This window comes from Lates calcarifer, linkage group LG7_2 (genome assembly GCF_001640805.2).
Source record: "Lates calcarifer isolate ASB-BC8 linkage group LG7_2, TLL_Latcal_v3, whole genome shotgun sequence".
Lineage (NCBI taxonomy): Eukaryota > Metazoa > Chordata > Actinopteri > Centropomidae > Lates > Lates calcarifer.
In genome coordinates this window covers 4,481,497-4,495,430 of record NC_066854.1, presented here as the reverse complement: position 1 = coordinate 4,495,430, position 13,934 = coordinate 4,481,497, and the positions used below count along the sequence as shown (strand labels likewise).

The 13,934-nt window shown below is 40.6% G+C and overlaps 1 protein-coding gene and 1 long non-coding RNA gene across 3 annotated transcripts in view; one reads left to right on the top strand and one right to left on the bottom strand.

Annotated features, from left to right (window-relative positions):
• prox1a (prospero homeobox 1a) overlaps nt 1-13,934 on the top strand; it is a 36,141-nt gene that overhangs the window by 11,096 nt on the left and 11,111 nt on the right. For both annotated transcript variants that reach the window (XR_001959330.2, XM_018660993.2), the window contains exons 5-6: nt 671-778; nt 8,707-8,901. Coding sequence is in view for 1 of the 2 variants with exons in the window: in XM_018660993.2 (XP_018516509.1) it covers nt 671-778; nt 8,707-8,901 (303 nt within the window). In the remaining variant the exon portion in view is untranslated. The remainder of the gene's footprint in view (nt 1-670; nt 779-8,706; nt 8,902-13,934) is intronic.
• The window catches only part of LOC127139125 (uncharacterized), a 125,324-nt gene that overhangs the window by 102,894 nt on the left and 8,496 nt on the right, over nt 1-13,934 (bottom strand). The gene's annotated exons all lie outside the window — the stretch shown is intronic.

Genomic DNA, 13,934 nt, shown 5'->3' with positions numbered 1-13,934 from the left:
TTTTAAAAACATAAATGGTGTAATCAAGGGAATGGAGCATAGTTTCTTGTAGTTCTCTATTTATCTGTCCATTCTGTATCTTATCCTGTCCACGTTTGAGGGCACAGGTGTATTAGAAAAGTTGGATACTTTTTTTTTTTTCAAATCACCCAATTTAATTCAGTTAACACTGCTCACTAGACACATACACCAAAAAAGTTTTTCAGATTTCCTCAAGCCTATGGGCCATTTCTGGGCCCCCACAGCATTCACACGAGGGTCCCACTCTGACCAAGCACTGGAGACTTTCTCTGGCTGAGCACACATGAATGGCATAAAAATTATTTACACAGCTCTTTGAGACTTCTGAAACTGGACCTAATAGACCAAAGTCTGATTGTACACAGAGTGTGCATCATGTGTCCTACAACACTAACCGTTACCACTGTGCCAAAATCGCCTCACAGCCCAGTGTCATTCATAGGAGCTTGGCTGGTAGCTACTGAAGCCTATCCCATCATGCACTGCCTGAACAGGCAGCTAGTCTATCTCTGAGCCCACAATAGTTCTTCCAAGTGACACTACAACACCTAGTGCAAACAAAGTTGTGCACTGACTGAGAGAAAACAAAACATGTTAAGATGGTTTACTGGTACTTGCTTGCTTGGCTCCTTAACATATTATTATTCAGATTCAGGAGGGCTTGTCTCCCAACCACCTGAAGAAAGCCAAGCTGATGTTCTTCTACACCCGCTACCCTTCCTCCAACATGCTCAAAATGTACTTCTCCGATGTCAAGGTAAGACCTTGCCCCCCTGTCATATTCAAGTCTCACTGTCTTTTTTCATTACTGGGCCTTTTGTTTTCACCCTGAATTCAGTGTATTTATTTCTCTGGGGACTGTAAGAGATAAAGAGGTTTTTAGAATGAAAAATGCAGCTTAAACTTGACAAACTCTGTGTAGGCACACACTCTCACTCATACAATGAACTGAAATGCAGCAAATGAATGAATACAAAATATTCTAAGGATACAAAAGCATGTTGAAAAAAGCTTTGATTTTTATCCACTATGTTTCTTATTTGAAACTGTTATCATTTGATAGATAGATAGATGTACTTTATTGATCCCCTGAGGGAAATTCTTGCAGGGCACATTAAGAGACAGATCCATAAGTATAAGTTTAAGATTTTACTAGATACCAAAAAAGGCAGGTCTGCATTGTGACTAGGGTTAGGATTAATGGTCAACGCACATGAAAACAATAGCGGAGATAGAAGAGAAAAGAGCAGGAAAAGTGACTCATACCCTGACTTGAACGGATGAGCAATATGAGAAGCCACACAGTCTCTGTCAGGCAGAGCAGGGACATAAAGCCATAGGGATTCAATGTCATCTTTAGAATCAGATCTCAAAAATCCCATCAGTGTGTTTTTCAGTGACAGATGGGGCAGATGAACTGTTGTTAACAGGTATGCATCTTAGTATTTAGATTTGCTCACAGTTGGGTTTTTATTGTTCATAATTGTTTTCTGTCCTAACAAACTTTCACTGTTAAATAGTCTCATGTTCATCTGTTTGAGACTTTTGTGCATTTTTTTTTGCCTGATATTGTTTAGTTTTGTTGTGTTTGTGTGTTATTCCGTTACGCTGTATGTGTGAGTCTGTGTGTGTGTGTGTGTGTGTGTGTGTGTGTGAGAGAGAGAGAGAGAGAGAGAGAGAGAGAGAGAGCCTATAGTGCAGATGGGTGCTCCAGTCTGTCACGTCTTTGTGGCATAATTAGAGTTTCTGGCCTTAATCGGACCGGGGTTGAAGAGGGGGGTGCTAACGCCCACTTTCCCTCCCACACACACACACACACACACACCGACCTCAACCATCTCCCTTTCACTCAAAACACACGAACACACTTTCACTCTCACTCTGACTGGCATAAAATGAGAAGTTGAACTGTTTTTTAAACATAGAAACATGACAAATAATCACAGTTTAAGCGTCGACAGATGACAGGATGAACAAATAGGAAGAAAGAAAAAGAAAAGAAAGGAAATAAATCCATTAAGAAAAATAAAGAGTGTGTAGCAAGACAAGGAAAATGGAGCAGAAGGAAAAAGGAGATGATGGAAAGTGCGTGTGTTTGCGTGTCGGGGTGTTTTGAGAAAATGACAGAGGGAACGCGGGGAGGGGAGGACAAACAAATGAAAGGGATGACAACAGAACAACAGCTTTAAAACAAAGGCACTGATTGTTTTGTGTTTACAGGCTGCTATGTGTTTTGCAAAGGAGCATACGGCTCCTCCACGGATTCAGGACACTGTATTCAAATGAGCAGCCACACACACAGAGACACAGACACACACACACACCAGCTGCCCTTTGGCTCATGTCTGTGGTGACCACTTCCTCATGGCAGTGCCACATCCTCATTGGCTGCCATGGCAACAAGGGTCGCTGGGACACCAGGTTGCTAGGCAAACACAAGGTTGCTAAGCCTACCTGCTCCCAGTACGTGTGAGTCCGATTTGTCATTAACTGGGAGTCCATTAAGTGATAAAACAGGCATTATAGTGCTCAGTTATACCTCTGTTTAGTGTTACTGAGACAATCAAAGCAGAAAATGTTCAACTTTATCATCCAATTATAAAAAACCTGCCAAACTGACATGATGTAAAACTTTGTAATTTCTCCAAAAATAATTTTGTTGCCTTAATTGGAGTGCATGGGATGCTATTTACAAGTTAACAACACTGATAATCCTAAGAGTGTGTTGCAGAGACATTAAACTAAAATAAATTAAATGTGAAATATTCTTTCAAATGTAAAACTTTAAATTTCAAGATTTAATGTTTGAACTTTTTATTTTTTCCGACACTCTTTTGAGAGCAGTGAATATATTGGATAAATGAATTGGACTGTGGTTGTGCACACATGGCAGTCCTTCCAAATTGTATTTAAATCTCTGGGCAAAAGAGACTAAATGAAGAAAATCTCAGAGCTTCTGAACCGCAACACTGATAGTAATGAGCTAAGTGAGCTAATAAGTTATTATGAGATTAAACAGAACTGTTTATTCCCAAAGTCTTGTCAACCTTCAGTTACAGGGAAAGAAAAAAGAAAACACTTTAAAACTGTTATGTGCTGACATTGATAATTTCCCATAATCAGCTTACTTTCCCTGCTTAAGTCATACTTTCTATTATCTGAGTAAATATGCTTAATATTTTTGTGGCCAAATAAACTGTGGCTTTGGGGTTTATTTTGGAAAATGAATAAATTAGGGCTAATGAGTTAATACATAGGCTCAGTTTATGAGTTTATCTCGAGATTGATATTAGCTTTTAAAATTAATCTAGTGTCCAATCTGTGGGTTTATATCCAAACTGATATTCAATTAATCTCTTCATCTCAACAAACATGGATTTAGATTAGGATATGTTTGCAGTGTTTTGGCCTGCCACTTCGCTCAGCAGATGGACAGTATTACTGCTTCGATCTGTAACTGCAGTCAGACCTGCAAACAGGACGGGATTTTTCTAATGGAATTTATTGTCCGAGCTTCAAGGACTGACAGTAAACTGTGTCGCAGCTTGTTGACAAAGAAAACCAGACGTATAGTTTCAATTAGTTTTGTCATTTCTTCTTTCCCCCATTAACAAATTTAGCCAAATTTACGGAGGCAATGCATATTTACAGCTCTGTTAATGATTAGGAGACCCGGCAGTAAAGTTGATATCACTTAGATAAAATGAAAAACAGTAAGGCTGAACTACATGCATAGATTGTTTCCTATGAATCCATTGTGCGTAGGTTTTCAGTCTGAAACCACCGTGAACAGCCGACTCTGCCACTAACAATGAAAACTACTACAGCAAATAGATAATTACAGTCTGTAAATACCTAAGTGGCCATTTCTCAAAAAAATGCCAACAAACAGAATCAAAAAGATTTGATTTCATGAAAACCCTAAGAATTATAATATTAAAGGATAAGACTGATAGAGTATGCAATATTTCTTATAGTAAATGAATCCCACCAAAAAAAAACAAAAAAACACCAGCAATTCATTGGTCTGTCTCTCTGCAGTTAACACCTTTTCTACCGCATCTGTGGCACTCAGGCCCAAGCCCACTGGTTCCTACTGAAGATGTAAATGAGTCACAATTATATAGTTTATTGTTTTAAAATGGCTGTATAACCTAAAACAGCTGGGGTCTGTAATTTTCAGCAAATACTGTTCAAACAGGAAACATTTTTTGAGGGCCTATTTTCAGATGTGTTAGAGTACACATTTGATGCTCCAGTGAGTATTTACAGCAACAAGTCTGTGTGTGTGTGTGTGTGGGAGTCAAAATAAACTACAGTGTGTGTTCCCTGGAGCAGCAGTGTGGCTCGCTGATGTGTTTTTTTAAAACCATTTTGGAGCTCCATGGCACAGAGAAATAAGATATATCAGGCTTTGGCTACACAGACAATACATAATTCATTGTTGCTTTTGGTAATTTCATGGGATTTGTTGACAATAATAAGCATTTATTGTATCTACAGCATTATCCTTCAAGAAAATTATGGATTCTTAATATTCATATCATATGCAAATAGTGGTTTACAGTCAAATTGAGTTTTAATTGAGTTGTAATCTCAGTTAATCCATCATATTTAACTGTGGGAGGAACTCTGCAGATATTCTTTCGCTTAATAAAAAAAATGAATCATGGATAATCCTATTTGTGATGAACAAGGCTGTTCTTTTCAAGGCTTTGGTAACGTGTGTGTGTGTGTGTTGAGGACTGAGCAGAGAAAGCACCCTGTTGCTGTCTGTCTGTGTATGTGTGTGTCCCATTTCATTGTCCCATTGCATTCATTACCCTCATCATTACCATATTTCCAAAATCCGGGTCAATGTCTCTTTTTCTTCTTCTCTCTCTCACCCTCTCTGTTACCACTATCCCTCCTCCCCCCCTTCACCCCTCCTCCCCCCTCCTTCCCAGGGAACAATAAGTAGCATGTGTTAGGAGGATCAGGCAGATTCACTGTAAGGGAATTAGGGCCCTGAATGGCTTCCCCTAATTGGACTTGAATGGACTTTGTCTATGGGAAACTGGTTCTTAAAGATGAGCCTCTTATACACAATGTCCGCCTCACTCGGTGTGGGAAGTGGGTTGAGCTGACAACTGTTTTAGGCACAGATGAGCAAGCACACACACACAAACACATGGGATCTTAATTGCATAGTGAAAGCTCTTGCCTTCTGACCAGACAATCATATATGTTAGCATGAGACGCTGAGGTCGCTGCTGTCTTGTCTTGAGAGAGTCAGTGAGAGTAATTAAGACCTTGTTAAGACTGGAGGAGTTAGGATTAATTAGACGCTCACTGGCTCGGGGAGTTCCTCCTGACTCACACACACTCTCACTCACAAGTTCCCTGCCAGCTGAGCTGAGGGCTTTTACATACTGTACACTCTCGCTAACACACACATGCGCACGCACTAAAAAGGAAGCACTGACACATTTATCAGTGAGAGCCCTGAAGACTCTTGCATTGAGAGGCTGAAATGACATCTTGATGCCGCCGTCTCAGCAGGAATCAATTAGCAGCCAACCTGCCTCTCACCCGTCTTGTCAATTAGAGTTACACAGCCAATTTGGCAACATCAGGATATGAACCAGCAATAGCTAGCCTAATGATACTGATAGAACTGAACTTCAGTAATTACATGTTTAAGTGCTTCCTCTAGATGACAGAGCATTTAAATCTGCCCCAAGATTTGCAGTCTTCATGAATTGTGAAGACAGTGGAGCCACAAAATGCACTGGTGTGAAGGCAGAGATATGCACCATGAAACCATGTAGCCATATTTAGACTGTTTTTAAATGGGAAATGTTAAAACACTGCTTTCTTAATTGCTCAGTTTTTGCTCAGGCTTAAGGTTTATAGGGATAATTTAGAGTATTTTTTCTTCTTGCTCTCAAGAAATGCAACCCTCGGTTAGATCAGGTGTTACATGTTACAATAAAACCAAGTAGCTGATTTGACTATATACAATAGCATAGAGTTAGTTTTTATTATCGTGTCATGCCAAACATTTGGCTCATTCCACATGGGATTACGAGACACTGCTATAAATCAAGAAATCAAGCAACCAAAATCTATTCTAAACTACAACTACTCTGTAACTGTGAATCAATGGTTTTGTAAGCTGTTCTTGTAACTGCCTCATGAACTTGTCACACACACACACACACGCACACACACACACACACACACACACACACACACACACACACACACACACACACACACACACACAAACAGTGTATAGTGTCGAGTAAAGCAGAAATACCTTAAAACATAATTTGAAAGTTACTACAACAGCTATTCCTCCAGGATCCACAGGAAAACCTTCAGCGTTAGAACTCGAGGATTTATGTTGATCGTGCACATTCACACTGTCCTCTATAAAATGTGCCGAGCTACGACGAATCTGGTTGAAGTGGGCAGATTCTTTAAGGATGTGTGCGTTTGCCCTTCTAAAATGGCCTGGGGGGGAGTGACAACACCCGCCGTCAAGGGAAGAAGGGGGGAGTTGGGGCACCCTGACACTTTCTCTGACACTCTCTCTTTCCCCCTTTTCGTTGTAAACAGAAAATGGCATTCCTCAAGCTCAGCGTTTTGCCCCCCTCCCTCACCCACCACCCCCATTCTCTTTCTGTCTTTTGTCTCTCTCTCTCTATTTTTTTTTTTTTTTGGTTTGTGCTGATTGTGACGAGCTGGACGGGACAGCGGGTGGGGTGTGAGGGCAGGTGGTCAGATGGTGGTCTGTTTGTATTGCCTTCTCCTGTCTACATGTGAAGTCATTCCTGAAATGTCCACCTTTTTTAAAACACACAGATTTTAGGCTACAATCAGTCTCTGATTAGTACAAAAGGTTCTCAGAAAGACCTATAAGAGACTGTCTAGGTCCTAACGTTGTTATGTTAGGTTATACAGTGAAGCGAGGTCCACCTTGCAGTGAGCTTATCCCAGTGGCCAAACATAGTACGGCAACTAAAAGCATTTTCGCTATAGACTGCCAACTGCCTAACCCTAACCCTAAAAAAAACAAACAAAAGACTTAGTATACAAAGCTTTTGGCAGGAAGCAGATTTTCTAAACCAACTAATAATTTAGAAAAGTGTTTTGCTTGTAAACTGTCACAAAACTGAAAAAATCTTCATTGGAAAGACAACATGACATCCAGGGAAACCCAGGGATTTTATTTTTACTAATATGGACAGAATTTTTTTTTTTATTGCATTTAAACTGTTGCCAATTACTTACTTTGTGTGCACATGTTGTTTGTGTGTTAGGTTGCTGTTTGTGCTTGTAAATGGACAGATGACATCGTCTTATGTGGGTAACTGTGGTGTGTGTTTGTGTTTTAATTGCTGAGTTATCACGTTCCTTTCATGCAACTCTTTTGTAGGTCAAAAAAAAAAAAACACCACCACACACACACATACACACACTTTCCCCTCCTGTCACTATGCTTTGTAGAACCAACTCCCTTTCCTTCTGCTGCAGACACACACACACGCACACACTCTGACATACCCCCCACCCCCCCAATTATGCTCCATTATGTCACCCTTCTGACCGCTCCTGAAAAAATATCTCTTTCCCTCTCTGTCATCCTCCGCTTGTCTCTCTCTCTCTCACTGCATTCCTTTTTCCATGCCACCTCGTTCCATTCATCTCTCTCTCCCTCTTTCTTTCCCCCCTATCTCTCTCGCTCATCCCTTGTTCCTGTGAGACAATGTCTTGTAACAATACTGAGCTTAATCTCCGTGTCAAAGCCGTTTTTCCCCTTCACCAAACACACACACACACAAACACACACATGCACTTTCACTGGGCTGACACTGTGTTTTTTTTTAGTCCATGTTTTGTTTCTTATGAGAAAGAGAGGAAAATGCAAGAGGGCGAGTAGATATCTCACATACACAAATACAACTACTCCAAAAGCCTACAAATGATTTACATACAACCTGCAGTGATCACATGCTTATAAAAATATATTCAATTCTTTCATTTAGCTAAGGTTGGTATGCAAACTCTATTTTCACATTCATTTGTTTAGTTATGTACAATCTCACACACACAGTGTACAAATCAGTCAGATCATCTTTTCCATCTGTCATTTCCACCTTTGCACATGCTTTTGGAAACTAAAGTAAAACTAAAGTTGCTTGATTTCAAAAAGACAAATTTAACATTGACCAAACCACCTGAAAAAGAAAAAAGAAAAGCAGTGATCATTGGTTTTCTTCACCACAGAGGAAACTCAAGGTTCGGCTGCCAATTTTCTTTCAATGATTCCTGTGTTTAAGGCTGCCTGTTAGATCAATTTTTAAGTACACAAAGACCTCAGCTCAGTGTTGATAAAGTTTTCTTTAAGTGAAAAAGTAAAATTTTCAAGTACTGACCTTGTATGGGGAGTTATAACTGCATGTGAAATACACTCTGTAAACAAACTGGTTCAATTCATATGGAGATGTTGGAAGCACTCACACAGAGGCCCAGTTCAGGTCAAATTTGATGACATACCACCATGCAAATAAGAACCAAAGCAAACATCAGGCTGTGCTATAATAAAGCTACAGCACCATCAAACAGAATTCATTTTGTTTTAAATTCAAACAACTTCAAATCTAACTCATTTTTCTTCTTCTCTTTTCACTATCCTAGTTCAATCGCTGCATCACCTCCCAGCTGATCAAGTGGTTCAGCAACTTCAGGGAGTTCTACTACATCCAGATGGAGAAGTTTGCCCGGCAGGCCATCAATGAGGGTGTGACTGCTGCGGAGGAGCTGACGGTGGGGCGCGACGCCGAGCTTTTCAGGGCACTCAACATGCACTACAACAAGGCCAATGACTTTGAGGTAAGCTGGGCTGGAGGAGGGCTCATGTGTGTTAAGTGATTTGAGGAGATAATGATCAGTTTTGAGTTCGAGTAACAATGGCAAGTGTGTGATTGTTAATGAGACTGAGTGCATAAAGCATATTCTTTTTATTTTAAAGTTCTATTATTGCAAACTCTCTCAAAGCTGTCTCTTTTTTATGACTGATGCAGCTACAGTGTCAAAATCTAACTAAAGTTTCATGTTTTAATTTTTAACTTGGATAAATTACCTTCCAACTTTTTCAAAACTATTTAGTAAAATGTAATGTATTTTCCTCACTACAAGGCTTTTTTTTTTTCATTTTAATGAAAGGCTCATTTGCTGGAAATCAGGATAAAAGGCGAGTTCACCTTCAGTTTAGTCAACATGTGATTGATTTTTTTCCCCAAATATTTCAGCAAGTTTCCTTTGTCCACTGCACATTATTTCAGAAAATTAAGACTCTCATTATTTACAAGCTCTCAGTTCACTCTCAAAACTGAATTAAAACTGGATTCAGCACAACTCACACACACTCACACAAACGTCCTCTACCAAGTCAGCTGTTCAGAGCGCAACAGTCACCTCACGATTCTGCTGAGGTGTGGATGTCGCAGTATGTGTGTGTATTTGTGTGTGTGTGTGTTCGATGAGGCGAAAGAGGACGCCGCTCGAGGCACGGGTGTCCTTGTCAAAGCGATTTGCAGAAGTCACATTCTCTCCCTCACTTTTTCTCTCCCAATATTGGTCTAAGGGGACCTGAGGGCCCTTAAACTATCCAACAAAACATCAGCAGCATTTAGATGTCCATTAGCACACACCTCAACGCTGACACACACACACACACACACACACACACACACACTCTTTTTTGCTTAGCAAGACACATTTTGAAGCTTATATGTATTAAAGAGCAAGACTTGCAGACACAACACACCCACACAGTCATATACACACTGACTTAAGGTATCAAAGTGTCCTCTTTGGAAGAATAAATAGCAATTGATTTGCATGCTTTGCATAACTAGAGTCAGGTAGCTTTTCACAGGTGTGTATGTAAAGAGCCTGTACAGGAAACAGACACACACATGCAAATAATTTATATGTGTGGCTCATTCCACATGTGTATTTTGGCTGGTCTTCAGTACTTTTACAGATTACAGGGTAAAGTTCAAACTGGGGTCAGGGATTTGAGAACCATGACTGTGGCCTTGCATGTTTTAGCCTCAACCACATATTCATTTATATTTTAAATAAGTGCCAACAAGTCTTGAATGAACATAGATGTCTAAGTTAATTTCTCACTCTTCCAGCATTCATTACTTTTAGTTGAGTTCACTTCAGTGCAATATGAAAATCAACTTGAGGACACCTGAAACCACAAGCTGAGACAGGCAAATCATTACAGTAAATATTAAGTTGCCTGTATTTGTTTTTTCTCATAGTTATAGGATATTGTGAATTTGCAAGCTGTGACTGTTCCTTGCTTGGTAGTGATGTCAGTGTAAGGCAGATAGCTACCATCTTGCAGTGCCTATTTCTGAATGTACATGTGCGATAATTGTTTGACCTGCAGATTTTCCAAAAAGATGATGTGAACGCAACGGTTTCACTGTCAAACAGACACCAACAACTGACTGATGAATGGAAAACTTTCAGGACGGGCACCAACTAATGATTGTTCTGCCAGTTATTTTCTCAATAATAAATAATAAATTAAATGTTAGACATCAATGAATGTTCTAACTCCCAAAGGCTAAGATATCTTGAAATGTCTTCAAACAACCTGTTTTGTCCAAACCCCCGAAAATGACCAATTTGCTACAATATCAGACAAAGAAAAGCAGCAAATTTTCACAACTAAGAAGCTGGAACTAGAGAATGTTTGGTATTTTTATTTGAAAATGATCTAAAGGACACCACCAGCACCAGATGCACTACAGAGCCTCTGAACACAAAGAAGGCAGTCAGCTATATTTTGAAAGCAGATGATTCAAATGATGCGATTCCTTGAAAAGATCACTGCAACAATAGCTAAGGCTTTTTTTTCCTTTAGCCTTCTGTAACAGGAGAATAAAATATACAGTAAAATTAGAAAATTGCTGCCTCCTACTACAACTTCCTGTAACATTTTGGCTGTACACTTTAAAAAAGAGGTGTTTGTTAAGGGGTTTTAACAAGCAGAAAGCGGTCAAAAACAAATTTTTCTCCCGCAGTGGTTTTGACTTGACACTGAGCTGATAGTAAAGGTAGAAAATCAATATCAAAACTTATGGTTATGTGTTGAGAAGATTTGTAAGTAAAGGGCCAATTCACAGCACTATTAGATATACTTGTAATCAGCAGAAGATGCTGATAAAGACTTTAGTGGAAGAACATGTGTGTCCTCTGTGCGATAACGTGATGGTGTGTTTGCAGGTAGGTATAAATTTCCTTCTCTTACTTTGTCCCCTTTCCTGCCTGCCTCCTTCTCTCCTCTCACCTCCCTCCTTCCCTCCCACCATCCATTCATCCGTCCACCCTGAGGGAACATTACTGGCTAGGGACCCTCTCTCTCGCTCCTCCTCTCTCTCTCCCTCTCTCTCTCTCTTCCCCTCTGTCAAACTCAGAGGCGTGAAACTGGAACCACGGCCGATTCAGCAAGTCTCCCGACATACACACACACACACAGAAGTCTTCTCCTTTTGCCAAATTTAGCATCATCAGAGTTCCACCTTGGTTTGTCCCCAATCACACACCCCTCCCGTCTCCTCCTCCCATCTCCTCCTCCCCTCTTTGCTCTTTCCTTGCTCCCTCTCCTTCCTCCCCACCTTCCTGCTGATTCTGTCCTCTGTCGATATGTTCTCTTCATCACCTCCTCTCCTTCTCTTCTTCTTTTGTCCCTCTTTCATTTGCCTTTGTCCTCGCCTCCCTTTGTATCCCCTGCTGCCTCTTCCTCCTCTGCCACTGCCCTTTCCTCCCCCAGTCCTCCACACTTCTCTTTTCTTCCCTTTTCTCCCAACATCTACTCTCTCCCAGACCCTTCTTCTCTACATCTTACCTACTTTTTCCCCTCTCCTTCTACATATACTTTTGTCTCATCATTGTCTCATCTTTATTCCACAACAGCTTTGGTTTCTACAATACAAATGTGCTCTTTGTCAAATTATGTGGTCAAAGTTGGCCTAGCAAGGTTAAATAATTAGCATTTTTTATGTTCTCCTGGTTAAAAAAGAAGTTCATCTTAGACAACACTGTCTACCTGCTGAAATAAGAAAGTGTTCTTAGGTTTGACAGGTCATTAGGAATAGCTTGTGTCATTAGTCAACGTACATGGCCAGCATTTTAAATACTAATTGTAGATTACTGCTGTGGAAAGGTGAGTGTAATTTGTTGAGAGTTTATGTGTGTGTGTTGTCTTCCAAAGTTGGCGTAAACAGGCCTCAGTAATTATAGCAGCTTCATTAATTACTTCTCCTCCCTCCTCTCCAGCCACATTCTTTCAACTCTTCTTTCTTGTTTACCTCTGTCTCTCTCTCTCTCTCTCATTCTCTCCCTCCATCCTTACAGTCTCCCTGTTTCCTCCTACCCCTCGTCTGCCCTCCCCTCCCTCTTCTGTGAAACAATTTTGTCCTAATTGCAGCTCTGCCCACTAACTAATGAGGAAGGCAAAGAAAGGAAGGAGGCTGGGAAAGGGGGAAGGAAACAGGGAATAGTCTCATCTTCAAAAAAAAAAAAAAAAAAAAAAGATGGAAAACAAAAAGAGACAGAGTGAGATTTTCTTTGCCAGGACACTCAGGGAAAGGTGTCAGCTTCTACCTTCTGCCAAGAGGAAGAGAAACGTTTCCTCTTTTTCTTTTTTTTATATTGCGAACAGATTGATGAGTCGTTGGTTAAGTCTGCCAGCAGCATTGGGCATGGCACTCTTAACTCGCCTAAGTGTGTGTGTGTATGTGTGTTAGTTTTGGTGCGGTATTTGAAGTACACCTACACTTGGGTGACTTAGACATGCCAGAGCATATACACACTCTTCCAGGCTCTCCAACAAACACACAAACACATACACACACACAAACTAAATGTGAATGTGAAGAATAGAGGTCTGGAGTGTTGAAAGGGATGAAGTTGTCATATTTTCGTGTGTGTGTGTGTGTGTGTGTGTGTGTGTTGGGTGAGGAGGGACAATGAGACGTTTTTATGAAGCCTTCTAGAGGACGTTCTCATCTTTCCAGTTCAAGGATCCTCACTGGCTCTGTCAGCACCACACGACAGCACAGCTGCGCCTCACACATTCACACACACACACACACACACATATGTTCACACACACATACACACAGATACTCATTTGTGTTCATCTGAAAGAGCAGATACCCTCCCTTGAAGGGTGGGTGTGGCTGCTACCAAAATCTGCCCTTTGACTTTGAACACCACAAACACACACACACACACCTGGAGGCCACAGAGTGGTCACACACTCACATTTCAGAGCTATCTGGTTTCATAAGCTGTGCACTTCATGAAAGGCTAAAGTTCTCATGTCTTTCTCCGCCGTTTTAGACTCTTTGTCATCCTTTCGCTCTCCTTATTCATCTATTCACTCATCTTTTCCGCTTCCTCTTCATATGAGTCCACTGAAAAAGGGGCTGAGCTCGACTCTCAGGAATCGATTCCCAAAGTAGGCTTTCTATCAAATTCTCTCTTCTCATAGGAAATGCTCAGCAGCTTTAAATACATGACTTGATGCTGAAGTTTGGGTTCAAGGTTTAAATTTTGTATTGTGCCCAGTGCTGTTTTAATGAATCAGCACACACTGAAATATTTAATTCTGACTCAATCCATTGGCCGCAGGATTATAATGTTTGCTCCTCACGTCTTCTCCGTCTCTATGTCGTCCTCACCTCTCTTGTCCTCTATATGTAACCTACCCAGAAGGCGCACACACATGCACACACGCTCAAGGTAACGAATCAACCTTTAGAGAGGCAGTGGATTTCAAACACTACACCTGTCCTGTTTTCTTTTTCTGCTCCCTCCTTCTCCAACTTTGATCT